Below are 16,524 nucleotides of genomic sequence, written 5' to 3' on the forward strand. Positions count from 1 at the left end.
CAATCCTAGAAGGTCCTGAACCCACTGTGGCCGGAGTTAAGAAAGTTTTCATCGCTGGTTCTATCAACCCGGGCACTAACGGCAGAAGAGGCCTACCAGTCGTCTTGTGATGTAGGGTTTCAAAGATGACTGACGTTGCTATTTGAGGAACTGCCATCTTGATCTTGAACTTATTCGCCCCACGACATAACACATCATTAAATGTGCCCAAATCATCCACTGGAGACACTCTGGACGGAGGAGTAGATGATATTGTGGGAGAATAGTCTCTATATGAAGATCTTGTAGAAGACGAAGACGACTTAGAAGACGGAGAAGGAGTTCTACGCCTCTCTTGAGAAGTTGCAGATCGCTGCCTCCTTCGCTCCCTTGAACGAGATTTCCGTCCTTCTACAGACTTAGGAGATGGAGCAGGAGTCCTACGCTTCTCTTGAGGAGTTGCAGATCGCTGCCTCCTTCGCTCCCTTGATCGAGATTTCTCTCTTTCCAATGATCTCGAACGTGATCTTCTTTGCAGCTCCGTCCGAGGAACCGGAGCTCTGTCACCCAATAATGGACGCATCTTCCAATGCCGAAGACTTTCCAGCCATCTCGGTGACAAGTTGATAGGCCAACCTACACGCTCAGGTGAAGCTTCAGGTGACACCTGCACAATATTCAGGTCTGCTGAAGACTTGGAAGCTCCGGAGACTACACTGTGCTCAGATACCACTGAGCTAGATGGAGTCCGCTGACTGGGCACCAATTGTCTATCATCTGCCTGGCCTGAGGTAGAGCCCGACTGAGCCACCATAGAAGAATCCTGATGCACTGTCTCTTGTCCCACCGCATCTTTTTGTTGATCCTGCAGTGAAGAAACCACTCTAGGCTCAGGACTTATGTCTGACCTCGACAAAGACCTAACTGAGGTCCGAGAGGCTGATCGTGACAGTCTCAACGCCGACCTGTGCACAGGTGGGGGAGACCTAGACATTCCATGCTTCGAGCCCAAAGCATGCTTCGACGCCGATCTATGTCGCGATGGAGACTTTGACCTCCTCTTCTTAGACCTCGACGTCGAATCCTTCGATCTTCCTCTCGACGTCGATCTCTTCCTCGACGACGATGTATGAATCTCCTTCGATGTCGACACTTTACTCTTCGACGTCGACATATGATCCTTCGACGTCGACACTTTACTCTTCGACGTCGACCCATGATCCTTCGACGTCGAACGCATCTTCTCCTTCGACGTCGCTCTCTCACCATCCTTCGTCGAGCGTTGAACCCCCGACGTCGTCCTTACTGCAATCGACACCAGATGTCTCGACGTCGATCAAGATCTCGACGGCGAAGGTCGAGACGCTGTATTCTGCCTCACCGGCGAAGTCTTCGACGTCGACGGAGGCCTCTTCGACGTCGACTGAGTCCTCTTCGACGCAGACAATGCTGACGGCGATCTGGATCTCGACGTCGAACGCCTCTTTTTCGCAGGAAAAGCTTCCTGGAGTCTATTTTTTTTTCGTTTTACCTTCTGGAGACGCTGATCTTCGACGTTTAGGCTGAGAAGGTGGCTTAGAAGTCGATAAGAAAACATTAGAACTCTTCTCACCACGATTCTCTCTCTCCAGAAGGCCCAGAAGCCTCATTTTCTCTCTTTCTTTTAAAGTCCTACTAGAAAGGTTGAGGCAATGATAACAATCTTCCACCTTATGAGTATCAGGAAGACACACCACACAGAGTGTGGATCAGTTTTTGCCATTTTCTTCCCACAGGAAGGACATTTATAAAATAAAGGTGGCATACTGACTAAAAAATTCACAACAGTTTAGTCAGAAAAAAGGTAATAAACACCACCAAAGTACTATTTGTCAAAAAATGTCAAGAAAAATCCAACTTCTGACAGAAAATACTACAAATGAGCAGAGCTCAAGTTCCAGGTTCCTCACAGAACAAGCCGGAAAAAAGAACTGACCTAACTGTCACCTGTGGTGCATGATGGGAACAGAGTTCTCCTAGAGGCCTTAAAGGCAAAGTGTGCAGATTCTCTGGGGCCTTAAAGGCAGGGTGCCAGTCTGATTTTCTGTACACAGACAAATTTTCATATGCAGCCTTTTAGGCTAATAACTGTTTACAACAGGTTCTTTGATGAAAATAAAAGTTTTTTCATGGTTATGTAATGCATTTTAGGCTCATGCCTGTTTATTGCATTTATATATAGCATATTTTCAGGCTTCAGAACATGTGTAATTGTGGCTTTATTAGCCTATGTATATATGTTAGGCTGCATATTATGGTTATTATACATGTATATGTGTATAATTAGTTAGTACTATGTACTTTTTTATATATTTACACATATATATGTATATTGTTATGTGTTCCGGGTTCCCGCTCATGGGCGGAGATAATTCAGTGCTTATGACTATTAATGAGTATCCCCTGGAAGAGAATATCTACGTACAAATACCAAAAAGTGGTGAGTAGTCCACTTTTTCTTAGTTCGGAGCCACAACAGTCTTTTATAATACTTGATCCTGACGAAAGCCTCTTGAGTGACCAAAAGGCTGAAACAAGTTGATCATACTCCCCAGTGCGTAAGGCTAATAATCAGACCTACAGACGCACGTCCTTGCTTTTAATTTCCCATACCTAAGATTCGTAAAATAAAACACGAGAATCTTGGTATAGGGAATTTTAATCCACTTCCTTTTCATTCACTTGAGCACAAAACACCCCCCACTTTTTTTTCTTTTCATTCCTGGCCACTACTGTAATATCAGTAGGTCTTCCTCCAGGTGGAGGTCAGCATAACCAACTAAGGAAAAGACCCAATGATAATGCTGTTGCGACACTGAATGGCGGAGAACCAAGATATACCGCCTTACGCCTGTGTTCGCATAGGAGTTTTTTTTTACAAAGATGGCCCACCCCATGTCCGCATAGACCCTGGTAACACAGAACAAGTGTTTTATTCCCCCCCATTGATTCTTTTATCTACAAGCCATACATACTATGAACTGAAAAGGTTACTCTGTAAGCATCTGTTCGTGGCGTATAGTGCCGTAGAGGCACATGTGTAGGAGCAGTGATCAAAGATGTTTAATCACCTTTTCCATTTCTTTTACAACACACCGAACACTTTGTTTTTGTACTTAACTTTTCACTTATACTACTTAGCCCGATGAGTGGAAAGCAATCTGAGGTGGAGACCATGTCCTTGTGCTTTGTGGGCTACGGAAGGAGTTACAACTAGTCTTGGGACTGTCCTCTTTAAACAAATGCAGGTTGCATATCAAGGATCAACTCTATATGGTAGGAGTATGCAGAGCATGTAAATCTACAACACGCTACAAACGGATGTTTAAAGGGTAATTAAAATATTCTTTTTAACCATCTTACAGGCCAACTGTGTTCCAGCAGCCAGTCATTTTCTTGGGGGCAGATGTCACTCACCCTCCTGCTGGGGATGGCAAGAAGCCCTCCATCGCTGCCGTGGTGGGCAGCATGGATGGTCACCCTAGTCGTTACTGTGCTACAGTACGTGTGCAGACATCACGTCAGGACACTGCCCAAGAGCTCCTCTACAGTCAAGAGGTCATCCAGGACCTGACAAATATGGTGCGCGAGCTACTTATCCAGTTCTACAAGTCCACGCGCTTCAAGCCCACACGAATTATTTACTACCGAGGTGGGGTCTCAGAGGGACAGATGAAGCAGGTACTGTCCATCATAAAGCTGTGCTCCGCATGCTGCTGACTGTGATTGGAACAAAAATGTATTGATTTGCTGAACATTATCTGCCTTAAGGTTAGGGTACCTTCATACTTTCGTTTCAAGGATTGATTCGCCGACTGGAGTCTGCTTACTGTTGGAATTAAATTATCAGCAGTGTTTGTGGCTCATAAATTATTATGTGTATATTCTGGTAGTCTTTTAGTTCTTGGCCACACACAAAATATCCCAAGAGGTCTTTACCAATTTGGCATGTGCTGTCTGGCTGGGTTGATTTGTGCATTTCTCTGCTATAAATGTGTATGAGGTATGGTATATTGTTATGTAGTACTTTTTCGAGAGTCGATTTGTGCACTCAGTGAGATCCAAGTAGAAAGTGCCTCTGATTTGTGTTGAATGTGCATGGATTGTTCTTGGTCTGAGGTTTTGATTCTTTACTTCTGTGAGTTTGGTGATGCCCACCTATATGGAATCTGAGCTGTGTTGTATATGCAGCAAGAACTGTAATGTGGGCTGTTAAATTATTTCCATAGTGAATGCAAAATACTGATCTGCATGTGATGATAAATGACTTTAACTCTAGTCACTTTGGGGATGGATCAAATATGGGTGACTTAACAGCCAACTTCAGAATCCAGGCATTCCCATCTAGTTTACTGCAACAGCCTCTTGGTCCTTGCTGTTATCCAGCATAATCAGAATTATGGAAATACTGCAAGTTTTAATGAACTTTGAACAGCCCATTGTCTGTCAGCCTAGTGTTTTTAGCCTCTCGTTGAAAATCATGCCCTTGGGTCCCCTGTTTACAGGGCATTCAATTTCTCCATATGTATTCTCATTCTTGCTGCCACATATATCATTATACATATTTATACATAAAATAGCTGACTGTTGGTGGTTATAATAAAATGGAAATGCAGTCGTGTGGAGAAGATGGCTATTAAAAGTGAACTCAGTTGAGGTTGCGCAGCAGTTGAGTAATTGCGTAGACCAAAATAAACATGTTTGAAAGCTTACTATTCTAAAGAAATATTCATAACGTTTACAATTAATTATATCAACTTAAACAAAACTTTTGAAATTTCAATGCGTCCAGTACAATGCACACCTTGATTTTCCTTCTCTGTTGCTCAGTGGCTTTGTCCCAGGGGCAAATCCTTCTATGAAGTTAGTTTTTATGATCTTGGTTAAGGTTCCTTTTCTTATGGACCTACCACAGTCTGGTTGAGTTTCCTATTTGTGTGCTTATCAATCTCAAAATAGATCTGAAGTATCCTTCAGTGCAGAAAACCATTAATGAAAATGGGCAAAAGTTCATCTATATTGAAAACAGGCTATTTTCTTGTACAAGTTTTGTAGTACATTGAAAACTAAAATGAATTTGCTCATTCATGCAGCACCTTTAGTACCTGAGAAAATAGCAAGATAAATAGCAAACCATGAAGTCTGACAATAACTGTTTGATGCTACCTAGGTTGCTTGGCCGGAACTAATGGCAATTCGAAAGGCCTGTATCAGCTTGGAAGAAGATTACAGACCTGGCATAACATACATTGTTGTTCAGAAAAGACATCACACAAGACTCTTTTGCTCCGACAAAGCAGAACGGGTAAGTGACATGAATGACTTGCAGAGTTCTTGCACACAATTGTATGGATTGTTAGTATATTTTTACTGCTGGTCTACCAGTTAAGTTTGTCAGTACAGGAGGAGAACAATGACCCCCTCCCCCTCCTTGATGAGAACAGTGATACACCACTAGGTCATTGAATTTGTCTTGTGTGCAGTACTTGACTGTCTACCATAACAATAACTGCTGTCCATAGAATAAATAGATGCTGAATTCCTAGTTTGAGTTGTACTTTCTGCGAGGTTACCAAGGATTTCGGTAGGGTAGGTAGTACCCTGCTGAACTAAACCATAGGATTACATCTCAACTGTTCCATATCTTAACTCTGATAGATCCATCTCAGTCTCTAGGTTCATCACTCTCCACTTCTGGCAGTGTCCCACAAGGATAACCCACAGGTCTTTTTCACATTACTTGGTAATATCACTTTATTTGAGTTTCATTATAATTTCTACATAGAAGATACCCAAATATTTCTTTTTTCCTACATTCAGACCTAATTAAAAGGCCTCATAGTTCCCGTTTTGCCCTGTCATCCTCCTGTCTTCGTTGGATTGGCATATTGTATTTAGTTCCGTATTGGTATTGATTTTTATTTGTTTTGTTTTATTGCATTTAGTTCTGTATTGGTACTTATCTTTTGTTATTTCTGCCTTATTTCTGTTTGTTTCAATCTGCATCTCGTCTTTTGCCTGCTCTGACTCCTCTTACCGGCTGCTGTTCTCCCGCGGCCCCCCCTGCCGTTCTCAATCCCAGCTGCGCTTCAGCGACCCCCCCCACCCGCCGAAATGCGGCTGCGTGCAGCAGGCACCCCAAAGGGTAGCCTGTAGGAGAGTAGGGTCTGCAATCCTATGATCACCCAGATTTTTGCTTTTTGCTTCACTGGTTTACGACTTTCCCTGGCTGTGGGCCTGCTAATCAGACCCACAGCCTAGCTGTTCTCTATTCCAAATTGTACCCAGGTACTGAATTGGCACTGGGCCCTCTCTTGTGTCCCTGTAACCAGGGCAGAGGTGTACCCAGAGGTCTCCCAGGGGCTGCAGCATGTATTATGCCACCCCTGAGCTGACTAACTAAAACAGACACAACTGGCTGCTTGACAGCTGGGGCAAGGAGGTGTACACACCCTTTGCTTTAGATATAGTATTCCTATATCTAACCCTAAAATGGACACATATATTCCTATCAGTCACTCCTATGGCAGGCCTTATCAATCCTGAAGGCAGAGTGCTTGGAATAATGTGAGATGGTGCTCTGGCATGAGCTGAGCCCTTTTGCAGCTTGCGGAACCAAGTCCTAATAGCTGTTCCATGATAACGCATACCATATACTCTTAAGTGCATTATAATCCTCGCGGTTATATGCCAACTCTGGTATCGCTTTATCAAAACATGTCGAGTAAGGTGTCATACGAATTGGAATACTAACCTTCTTGAGGGACACGACATGTATGTAGCTGTAACCCCGGTTAAAGTTAACTCAAGCCTCAGCTCCACAAAATGGATGCTGCCACCGAGACACAAGTCTGCCCTCCTGCTGCTGGGAGTCCTTCCAGCAACGGAGGCCTGGACAAAGGGTTTCCTGTCAGGGGCGGTGCCCGCACCATCCCAGACAAGATTTTGTGTATCCCAGGTAGGCAGGGCTTTAGAGGAAGGTGACTGCCAGTGGCACCCCGGTGCTCACTGTGCATAGGCCGGCTTAAACCAGTTCCAGGGGCACTCCAGCCCCTGATCTGGGGAAAAGCCCAGCAAATGAGGGGTGTAACCACCCCCCTCCTAGTCCCACCCATAGGGCAGGACTTAGTCGCGTGCCAGCCCCCTTTCCCAGGATAAAGGTAGGAGCAGGCCCCCTTCCAAATTAGATCATCTTTGAATCCTGAACCGACTTTCCACGAAAAGAACTCAAGACTCTTCTCAAGATTTCTCCCTTGTGACTAAGGAGTAGTCACCCTGCAGCAGCAGGCACCAACCAAGCATCGCGGTCTGCTGTAAGTCTCTCCTCCGGATCAAGACTGCCCAGCTCGACGAGAACCGGCTTCCCTGGCACCTCTGACCTTTACCTGCATCATCAGCCCAGCTGAGATTCGTGGGTGTGACGAGACCTCGAGGGACCGGCCATCTTCAGGACTGCACGACGCTTGTCCAGCACGACCACCGAGTGACCCTCGACTGAGTGCTTTGGGGTAAGAAGCCCCGACCCTGAGCAGCTCCAGCACAGACGTTCAGCCCCCCTGCATCCACGAGATCTGCGTGGGGCCCTTCTGCTTTTTGCTGCTCGCCGCGTTGTCCAGGTCACTTGCCCGCTGGCTAGTGGCCCTTTTGACGACGAACCACGACGACAACACCGCTGGTCTGGTTGCTCCAGACTGGCCCTTGCTCCCCTCCAACAGAGGAGCACCCCGGACCCTCCTGGTCCACTCCAGATGCCATTTTAAGTCCACCGCGTGGGCTTGCATTTGCCAAGACTTGTTGCCCCAATCCTGGGTCCAGCGACGTCGACAGCAGACACCACCGTGGGACAGCTCGCCCCTCCATCCTGGTCGCCGACAACGCCTCCTGGTCCGAGAGACTGCAGAGCCCAGCGTCGCCCACTCACCTGGTCGAGGTGACTTCGTCCGGTGCCATCCTGGTGCCCACCTAATCACTGGCTAGTGATTCAGAACTTGGTCCCCTCTGCTTACAGGTATCCATCTTCATCGATCCAGGCTTGGATCACCACGAACTCCTTCACTGGTCGCCTGCCAGCAACTTCTTTCTTCAGGCTCCATAGACTGCAACGAGGATCTCCGACGTCTTTTCAGCCCTATGCAGCCGCAGCCCCTGGGCTAGGTAACCTGAGCATTTCGGTGCTCCAGCATAGTCTAACTATCTAAGTGTCAGGATCCTTTGTCGTTTCAGCTCTACCTAGTCGGGTTCGCCCGAGAACACTAACTTCGCTTTTACTAGCCTCCATAGACTTTTTCCCGCCTTACGCGTGAGAGTTCCCACTCTGCACACAACGTCCCTAGGCCTCCTGCTTGTAATCTAAAGGTTCAGTAGTCCAGTCCTAGCGATCCTAAAGCCTATGAGAATAGTTACTTACCTGCTAGTATTTCGCATTCCACTTGTATAGTATATGGTTTTTTGTGCCCCTCGGGCATTTGTGTAAATTGTGCGACTTTAAGTATTTCTTTAAGAGTTTTGTTGTGTGCTTAGCTCCCTGTCTCATAACGAGCCAGGGTAGTCTTGTTATAAATAAATATACTTTATTTTTCATAACAACTTGTGTGGTGTCCTTTCACTTGGTGTTCAAGGGGTAAATGTGATGGTAAAACAGCTGGCTTAACACGCCCTCTAGAGTTTAGCCTAAAGACTGCGCGTGTCCATGCTACTAGGATAGCTGGTCTATCAGGTTGACTTACAACCAAACATCAATAAGGGTCGTTTGGACTGATACAAAGTGTTCACTAGAATAGTGAACATTATATATCAGGCCAACTTCTCACATAGCCCATCTGCGCCGACCTCAACCAGGGACCCTGGATCTCCGACCATCCACTGCTACAATGCAACTGCCCTCCTCGCACTCAACCCCGAAAGGAACAACTGCCTGCCTTCACAGCTGCCAGACCTTCACCGCCTCCAACACCACCGAGGTGCATCCTCCTCATCGTACGCTCCATACACTCACACCGTAGAGATCTGGAACTCCTCTATGCCCTCTCACCAGACCTTGCCGCCTTTACAGAAACGTGGACCAACACCACCTCCAGCCCTGCCATCCCGGACGGATACACGATCCAGAGGAAGTACCGCCCCAACCACCCAGGAGGAGGACTCTCCATCGCATACAAAATCACTTCGCCTGTGCACCTCGAACAACGCCTTCTCTGTCGAACACCTCCCACCTCCAGGTCCAGACCAGCCCCTGAACCACACTCCCCAGCACCTTGGCCTACAGACCCCCCCAGCACCCCATTCGCCACCATCACCGACCTCCCCACACCCTACACAATCGCCTTAATCGACTACATACTAATCAGACCTGAACTTCCACCTTGACAACACCAGCGACCCCCAACTCCACCACCCTCCTGGGCAACCTTGCCAACCTCTGACAAACAGCTAGTCACCAAGCTGACCCACAAGGCAGGACATCCTGTACCCCATCTTCACAGGAGCAAACCACGTCCGCTTCAGCCAAAACACACAACCCCCATGGACTGACCACCATTGCGTACACTTCCTAGTCAACAAACCCATGCCACCTAGAACTGCAATGCGGCCTCTGTGAAGGAACAGGAGCAAAGTCACTGAAGATCAGCTCAACTCCACTGCAACACTCCTACCACTGATGTCAACCTCGCAGCCAGAGAATTGTCTATGCAGTTGGAGATCCATTTGTGCAAACTCACACCGCTACGCAACTCTGACATACAGCTCCCCAGGAAGGCCACCTGGTTCAACACCGACCCCCAAGAAGACAGACACAGATGACTCAAAGAACTGGAGAAACTGCAAAACATTTGAGGACCACACCACTGAAAAGAACACCATGACTGAATACCACCAACGCATTAGAGCCACCTAAAGGACCTTAATCCACAACAAAATCCTCGCCGACTCCGGCAACTCCAAGGAGCTCTTCAACCTCATCCAGTAATTCACCAAGCCCCCCAGCGAAACCACGGACATCACCCCTTTCAGGACCTGTGCGACAAGCTCTGATCTTACTTTCACAAAAAATCAAAAGCCTCTACGACCACTTCAACGACCGGACTCCCTAACCACGCCCTCCTTCGGCAACGCCAGCCGGCCCACCATCTCCTCCTGGACACTGGTCACAACCGAAGAGACTGCCTTGACCATGAAAAGCATCCACTCGGGGAAGAGGGGGGAGGGGCACAGACCCCTGCTCGCTGCACATCTACCACAGAGCCACCACCGCCATCACTCCCGAACTACGACGCGCCAGCAACGCCACCTTAAAGACCGGCACCTTCCCCGACGATTGGAAACGCGCAGAAGTCGGACAACTGCTCAAGAAGCCCTCAGCAGACCCCACAGACCTAAAAAAACAAGACCTCTCCCTCCTCCCCTTTGCGGCAAAAGTCGCCGAGAAGACTGCCCACGCACAAGGTTCATTGAGGACCACTCCATCCTTGACCCCTCCCAATCCAGATTCCGCAACAAACACAGCACAGAGACCGCCCTACTTGCCGCCACAGATTACATCTGCACAATCATTGACCAAGGACACACAGCAGCCCTAATCCTACTCGACCTCTCTGCAGCTTTTGACAGTCTCCCACCACATACTCTCTGGCAGACTCCACAAAGCCGGCCTACAAGAAACCGCCCTCGATTGGATCTGCTCATTCCTCACTGGCATAACCCAAAGAAACAGACTGCCACCCTTCCTCTCCGAACCCACCAAAATCAACTGCGGAGTACCCAAGAAATCTTTGCTCAGTCCAACCCTTTTAACATCTACATGGACCCCCTCGCCGCCATCTTCAGACAGCACAGCCTCAGCATAGTGTTCTACGCCAATGACACCCAGTTTATACTCTCCCTCACCAAAGACACCCACTGACTCAACTTCCAGAAAGGAATGCAGGATGTTGCATCCTTGATGAGCAACAGCTACCTGAAGCTCAACTCCGAGAAGACCGAAGTCCTCATCCTCACAGCCTCCTCGTCAGCTTGGGACAATTACCTGGTGGCCCAATGCCCTTGGCGGCCCCCGATCCCCACAGACCACGCCCGGAACTTCAGCATCGTACTCTGCGACTCCCCCTCCATGAACACAAGTCAATGTTGTTGTCTCCAGCGGTTTCAACACCCTCTGCATCCTCTGAAAGACCTTCAAATGGATTTTCCTCTTACCCCAACCCCCAGTCCAGAAAGACCGTTGCCCGCGCACTCATAACCAGCAGACTGGACTACGGAACGCTCTCTACACTGGGATCAACAAGTCTCTACTCCACAAGCTCCAGACAATACAGAACACAGCAGCCAGACTAGACTTCTGCATCCCCTGACACGAACACATCGCCAAACACCTACGAAACCTCCACTTGCTCTGTCGTAGAGTTGCTTTCAAGATACCGATGCCTACAAATGCCTTCACTACACCGGACCCCAATACCTCAACGAGAGACTCTCCTTCCACATACCCAGTAGAAACCTCAGATAGGCCAACCTCACCCTCGCTGAAACTCCACCCATTCGCAGAGCCAGAACAGATGTAAGAGCCTTCTCCTACATCACGGCCAAGACCTGGAACAAGCTCCCGATCGACATCCGGCAAGCCCCCCTCCCTGGACGTCTTCAGGAAGACACTCGAGACCTGGCTGTTCGACTGAATGGAACTGCTAACACCCCATCTCTATCCCCCCCCCCCGCTTGACTTCATTTTAGTCTTTTTAGGTTTCACCCGCATAGTGCATGAGCTGTATTTGCTAGATTTCTTGTAAATAGTAAAAAAATCTTAACACTGACTTGGAGCTCGCCCATTACTTTTCATTGGTTGGCTCATATGTCACTCTAGTTTCCGTGCTTCTCATTGGTCAGAGCCTCCTCCTCGCCCCTGGTTCCTCCTGGGGCTTCAACGTGTCTCACTTATGTGAAGCAAGTTCAACTTCATAACTGCGGCCACTCCCTCAATTGGCCATAGGTTCCTGTATTACTTTTAAAGAGTGCATGAGTTTGCAGTCCCTGTCCTTCACCTCGCCCTCCTCCCTCTCTGCTTAACCCACCCGCACTCCTCGCGCTCTCTACATGCTAAGACTCAGTTAATGCTAGTAGCAACGTAGTTTTTTTTAATTTAGTTATGTTGTACAGCTGCACATGTAAAGAAAAACAAATTGACAAAGCAACAGATTTTACATAGACAAAACCTATCTGCTTTGCCAATGCATGTTATTTATTTTTTTGTTATACCCCTTCAGGAATTGTCAAACATTTGGTGGTAAAGTCATCCTTCAAAGATATCAGGGGTTCTCACCAGAAACCACCATGCATGGTTGTCCAGGGCAGGAACTTCAGGATAGTTAAAGTGGACTTTATAAGGCTGACTAAACATTTAGGAAATCATAAAGCAGTGAAAAATCAGATTTTAACATGGATGTCGAAGAAAAATGTGGAAACCAAATTTAACAGCAGGTTTTGGGACTTATTATCCCAGCCATGTGGGTCGAAGAATGAACAGATGACGGTGGGGGGCTCAGGTGTTTAGGGAGATGGCTAACAACCCCTTTAGGATTTACTAGATGCTACAACAATTTGCTGAAGGAGCATAGTGATGTGGGTTGTACCTTTTTATATGCTGCTGAAATCAAACTAGACCCTCTAGAACAGGGAGATTTGGAGGTGGCTTACTGTGTAATAATGCAGTCACAGCCGAAACAGCCACTTCTCTGGGACCAGAGATAAGGAGGAAACTTCTGTTGACCGAATAGGTGCAAGGGGAATGATCTGATGCCGAAAAGTGTGGCATCTTCCTCGAAAAATGGGAACCTTTGAGACGACTTGTTTTTTGTGCCTCTTACCCAAAGTGCCTTGTCTATTTCGAGTGGGACAAAGGACTTTGGACTTCGCGAACGATCCAAGACATTCCTCTTGAACCGGACTATGACTTAAGCGGAGTCGCATGCTGGGACTCTAGCAGCTTGGGTGACCACTTCCTCAAGGCCTTTGGCGCCTTGACCCAGCAGTCAGGGCACGACTTGGAGTTGTGGTCACGCTTCAGACAGCAGAAACACATGAGGTGCAGGTCAGTCCCTGGCATGGTGTGATGACAGGCACCGCAGGGATTGAAAGCAGTCTTCCTCTGTAACATCCAAAACACACTTGGAGGAAAAACTCAAAAAAGGCTGACAAAATGTTGGAAAAATCCTGTCAAACTGACAAGGTGTAGTGCCTCTTGGATCAGCACTGGCTGGCGCAGGAAGAAAACCTACATCAACGTGCTGATGTGGGGCCTATGTCGGTGACGTGGACGTATACAGATTTCCACGCACTCCCTAGCATCAGCTTCTGTGTTCCTCCTCCAGCTTAATGTGTACCATAGAAAAAATACCGGCCAGGAAAATGGACCAGCCCTTCCCCCCCCTACCTTTAGAAGCCCTGACTCCAGAATATGAGCTATTAGAGTCCCCTCCCACAAAGCTAGTTTTCCCTCCAAAAAGTTTGAATGGTTTAGGGCTTCTCTGGAGTGCTCTTCCTCATTCTGGACCCCTGCAGCGACAGCCCAGGTAAGCATGCTACGGGCAGCTGTCTTAAAATAACTACAATGTGTGAGAAAGTGCCATCTTTCTTGCATGGTATGCCCTCACTTTTTGATGAATTGCTGTTGTACTTTGACTGAGTGTGCCCTGGGCTCCTGCCAATCAGGTACCCAGGGCCTGTGTTCCTTCCCTAAAACTGTATGGAAACCTAAACCCAATTGGCATCTCTGGCCACAGGTAAGCCCCTGGTAAATGGTACCCTAGGTACCCAGGGCACTGTGACCAGACAGACACCCCCTCTACATGAGTGTCTTGGAGACCTGGCATACCTCAGTCACCCCTCTAGCAGGGTGCACTATGCCGGTGGTGTGGGCACAGGTGCATGAGCCCTGTGCCCCTACAGGACCCAGGGCCATTCCTGGGTACGAAGTGCAGTGATGCCATTAAGGGTATATTTGGCTGGGAGCTTGTCATTACTAACTCCACAGCACCATAATGGCTACACTGAAGTTTGGTATCAAACTTCTCAGCACATTAAACCCACACTGATGCCAGTGTGGGATTTAATGTAAAATGCACTACAGAGGGCATCTTAGAGATGCCCCCTGAAACCTAACCAACACCCAGTGGTCTGACTGCGTGGCTGCTACCACCAGACAGGTTTCTGCCCCCCGTTCCTGGGACGAGGTGCCAAGCCTCCTCCCCCAGGATGGGCAGGGGAAGCTTCAAAGGCATGCCTCCTTTTGTGAGCTTCCCCAGGCCAATTGCTGTATTCAACAACTGGCGCCCACCGGTTCTGACCCCCACTCTGGCGGGAAGACAGGCAGAAAACCCTAGGTGAGGAAAAGCGGTGTGCAAACCTCTGCCAACCCCACCCCTCAGGTGGGAGAGGCGAGGTGAAGCATAACTCCGGGCTCCCGCCATCTTGAGGATGGGGAGCCCTGCCCAATCAGAGATAGGCTTCTGCCCCCCCCCCTTTCACAGGAGAGTAGCAGGATAGGGATGTACTCACCCTAGGACAGGAACCCATTGGTCCCTGCCCTACCTGTACTGAGGAGCTGCTTCCCCCACCGCGGGGCACTACGGAGGCGGGTGCGGCCTTCGCTCGCGCCGTTTCCATGGCTGTAAGAATTTTGCTCATGTGTGATCCAGCTGCCCATTTCCCCGCGGATCATCTTCTGGAGGTTCTCCATCATGTCTCTGGTGGTAGGGAGCTGCTGCTTCCCTTCGAAGGTTCGCTCCATTCGTCTCTTTTGGGGACTTTGGGCCGTCCCGCCACAGGGGACCCGGTGCCCCAACAACTTCTGCACTGCCACCATCCGGCGCCGCGGGATCCGTTGTCTTTCCCTCCATACCTCTACCAGAGGCCCTCTTTTGCAGAATGCCTTTCCCTCTCTACCACTGCTGTTGTCTCCCCTGTCACGGGAGGCCCGCTGGCGGGACTCCTGGGGGCACAATATATTCGCCTCAACCAGTGCGGCTCTGCGGGCCCTTAACATGCTGTGCGTTTTGGCTAGGGCCACTTCTTGCTTGTGGGACTCTGCAGAGTCCCTTATGTATGTGGCTTCTCAGGAGGGTGTCGTGTTGATTTGCCTCACCATGTGTTGGATGGCCAGGAGCTGGCGGCGTTTATTCTTCACTACTCCGGACATCTCGGAGGTGCTTGGTCGTGCCATGGCTTCTTCGGTTGCACTTCGTCGCCATGCCTAGCCTCTGGACTGTGTGTTCCCAGAGAACGTTCGGGAACGGCTGGTGGACCTTCCTTTCAATGGTGTTCTTTTGTTCCAGGCCCCTGCAGACTCTGCCAGTCAGAGGTTCTTGGTGGGACTTCAGCCGCTGCCTCCTCAGTGACGTGTGAGATGATCTGTTTTTTGGGAGGTGTTCTTCCGTTCTTCCGTTGGGGCGGGTCTCCCCAGTTGTGTGGTCTGTGTTCATGTGCATTCGAGTCCTCCTTGTTGGGACTGTGGTTCTGTTGGCTGCTGGCCGGCCCTTCTTGACTGTGTGTCTTTGCTTTGGGTTTCTACACCATGCTGGCCCTGAGACTAGGCCTTCTGTTTTTTCTCTTTGGCTGCTTGACCAGTCTTCTGTGGGTTTTTCCGCAGGTATTTCTGTTGTCCTCTGCTGCAGAAGTTTTTCCTACGAGGTTCCCATGTCTTGGGATGTAACATGCCCTATGTGGGGCAGTGGTAGCTGTTCTATAGCTCTGTCATAGGCTGGGGAGCTGTGGTCGTCTTCGGGCCATGACGTTACGGTATGTTGCAGATGCAATCCTCTTGCTGATGGCTTGGAATGGCATGAGTTGTGCCCTGGGTTGTCCTTCTCAGGGGTTAACTGCGCTGTTTGCCTGGCCTGCTGTCTGCTGCCTGGCGTCTTCGCTCTGTCTGGTTCCACTTCTTTTTGGGCTGTGTGCGGACTCTTTCCTGGAGCATGTCCAGACCATTCTTCGCCTTCTTGCTCTGTCTTCGGCTGACGTCTGGCTTGCCCCGAGTGCATCCTTCCGTAGTGCTCTCGGCATCTGGCTGTGCTTGCTGGTGCCGACCTAATGTCTTTCTGCACCATTGTGCCTTCTTGGCGCATTAGTGGGACAGTCACCCTTGCCTTGTCCGCTTCTTCCATTGGGCCCTGTGTTCAGTTCTACCTTTTCTGCCTAGGCATGAGATGGTTCTTGTGTTCTTGCCCCCCTTTTCGGTCATGGTCTGTCTCTACCGAGCTTGGGATGGTTCTTCCTGGGTGACCTCTGGCTTCCCTGTCTGCTTCTGCCTGCGTATTGCTGGCAGCGCAGTTCTGTCTGGTCTGTTGCCTTCTTGCTGTGATAGGCTTGGCTGCCCTCTTCACTGCGTGTGTTCCTGGTGGGGGCGGGGGGGCTTGCCTTTGCTCTTCCTCTTCTCCTTGGACTCTCTAGGTTGCTCTTCACCCTTGGTGCTCCTTTTATTGTCTTGGCCTGCGGTGGAGGTTTTGTTGCCTAGTATGG

The 16,524-nt window shown here is 49.0% G+C and overlaps 1 protein-coding gene across 4 annotated transcripts in view; it reads left to right on the forward strand.

The window, feature by feature from the left end:
- AGO4 (argonaute RISC component 4) overlaps nucleotides 1-16,524 on the forward strand; it is a 601,932-nt gene that overhangs the window by 440,930 nt on the left and 144,478 nt on the right. For all 4 annotated transcript variants that reach the window (XM_078681164.1, XM_078681162.1, XM_078681161.1 and 1 more), the window contains exons 14-15: nucleotides 3,384-3,699; nucleotides 5,189-5,323. In XM_078681164.1, coding sequence (XP_078537290.1) covers nucleotides 3,384-3,699; nucleotides 5,189-5,323 — 451 coding nt within the window. The remainder of the gene's footprint in view (nucleotides 1-3,383; nucleotides 3,700-5,188; nucleotides 5,324-16,524) is intronic.

Source organism: Lissotriton helveticus, chromosome 3_1, assembly GCF_964261635.1.
Source record: "Lissotriton helveticus chromosome 3_1, aLisHel1.1, whole genome shotgun sequence".
In the NCBI taxonomy this organism is placed as follows: domain Eukaryota; kingdom Metazoa; phylum Chordata; class Amphibia; order Caudata; family Salamandridae; genus Lissotriton; species Lissotriton helveticus.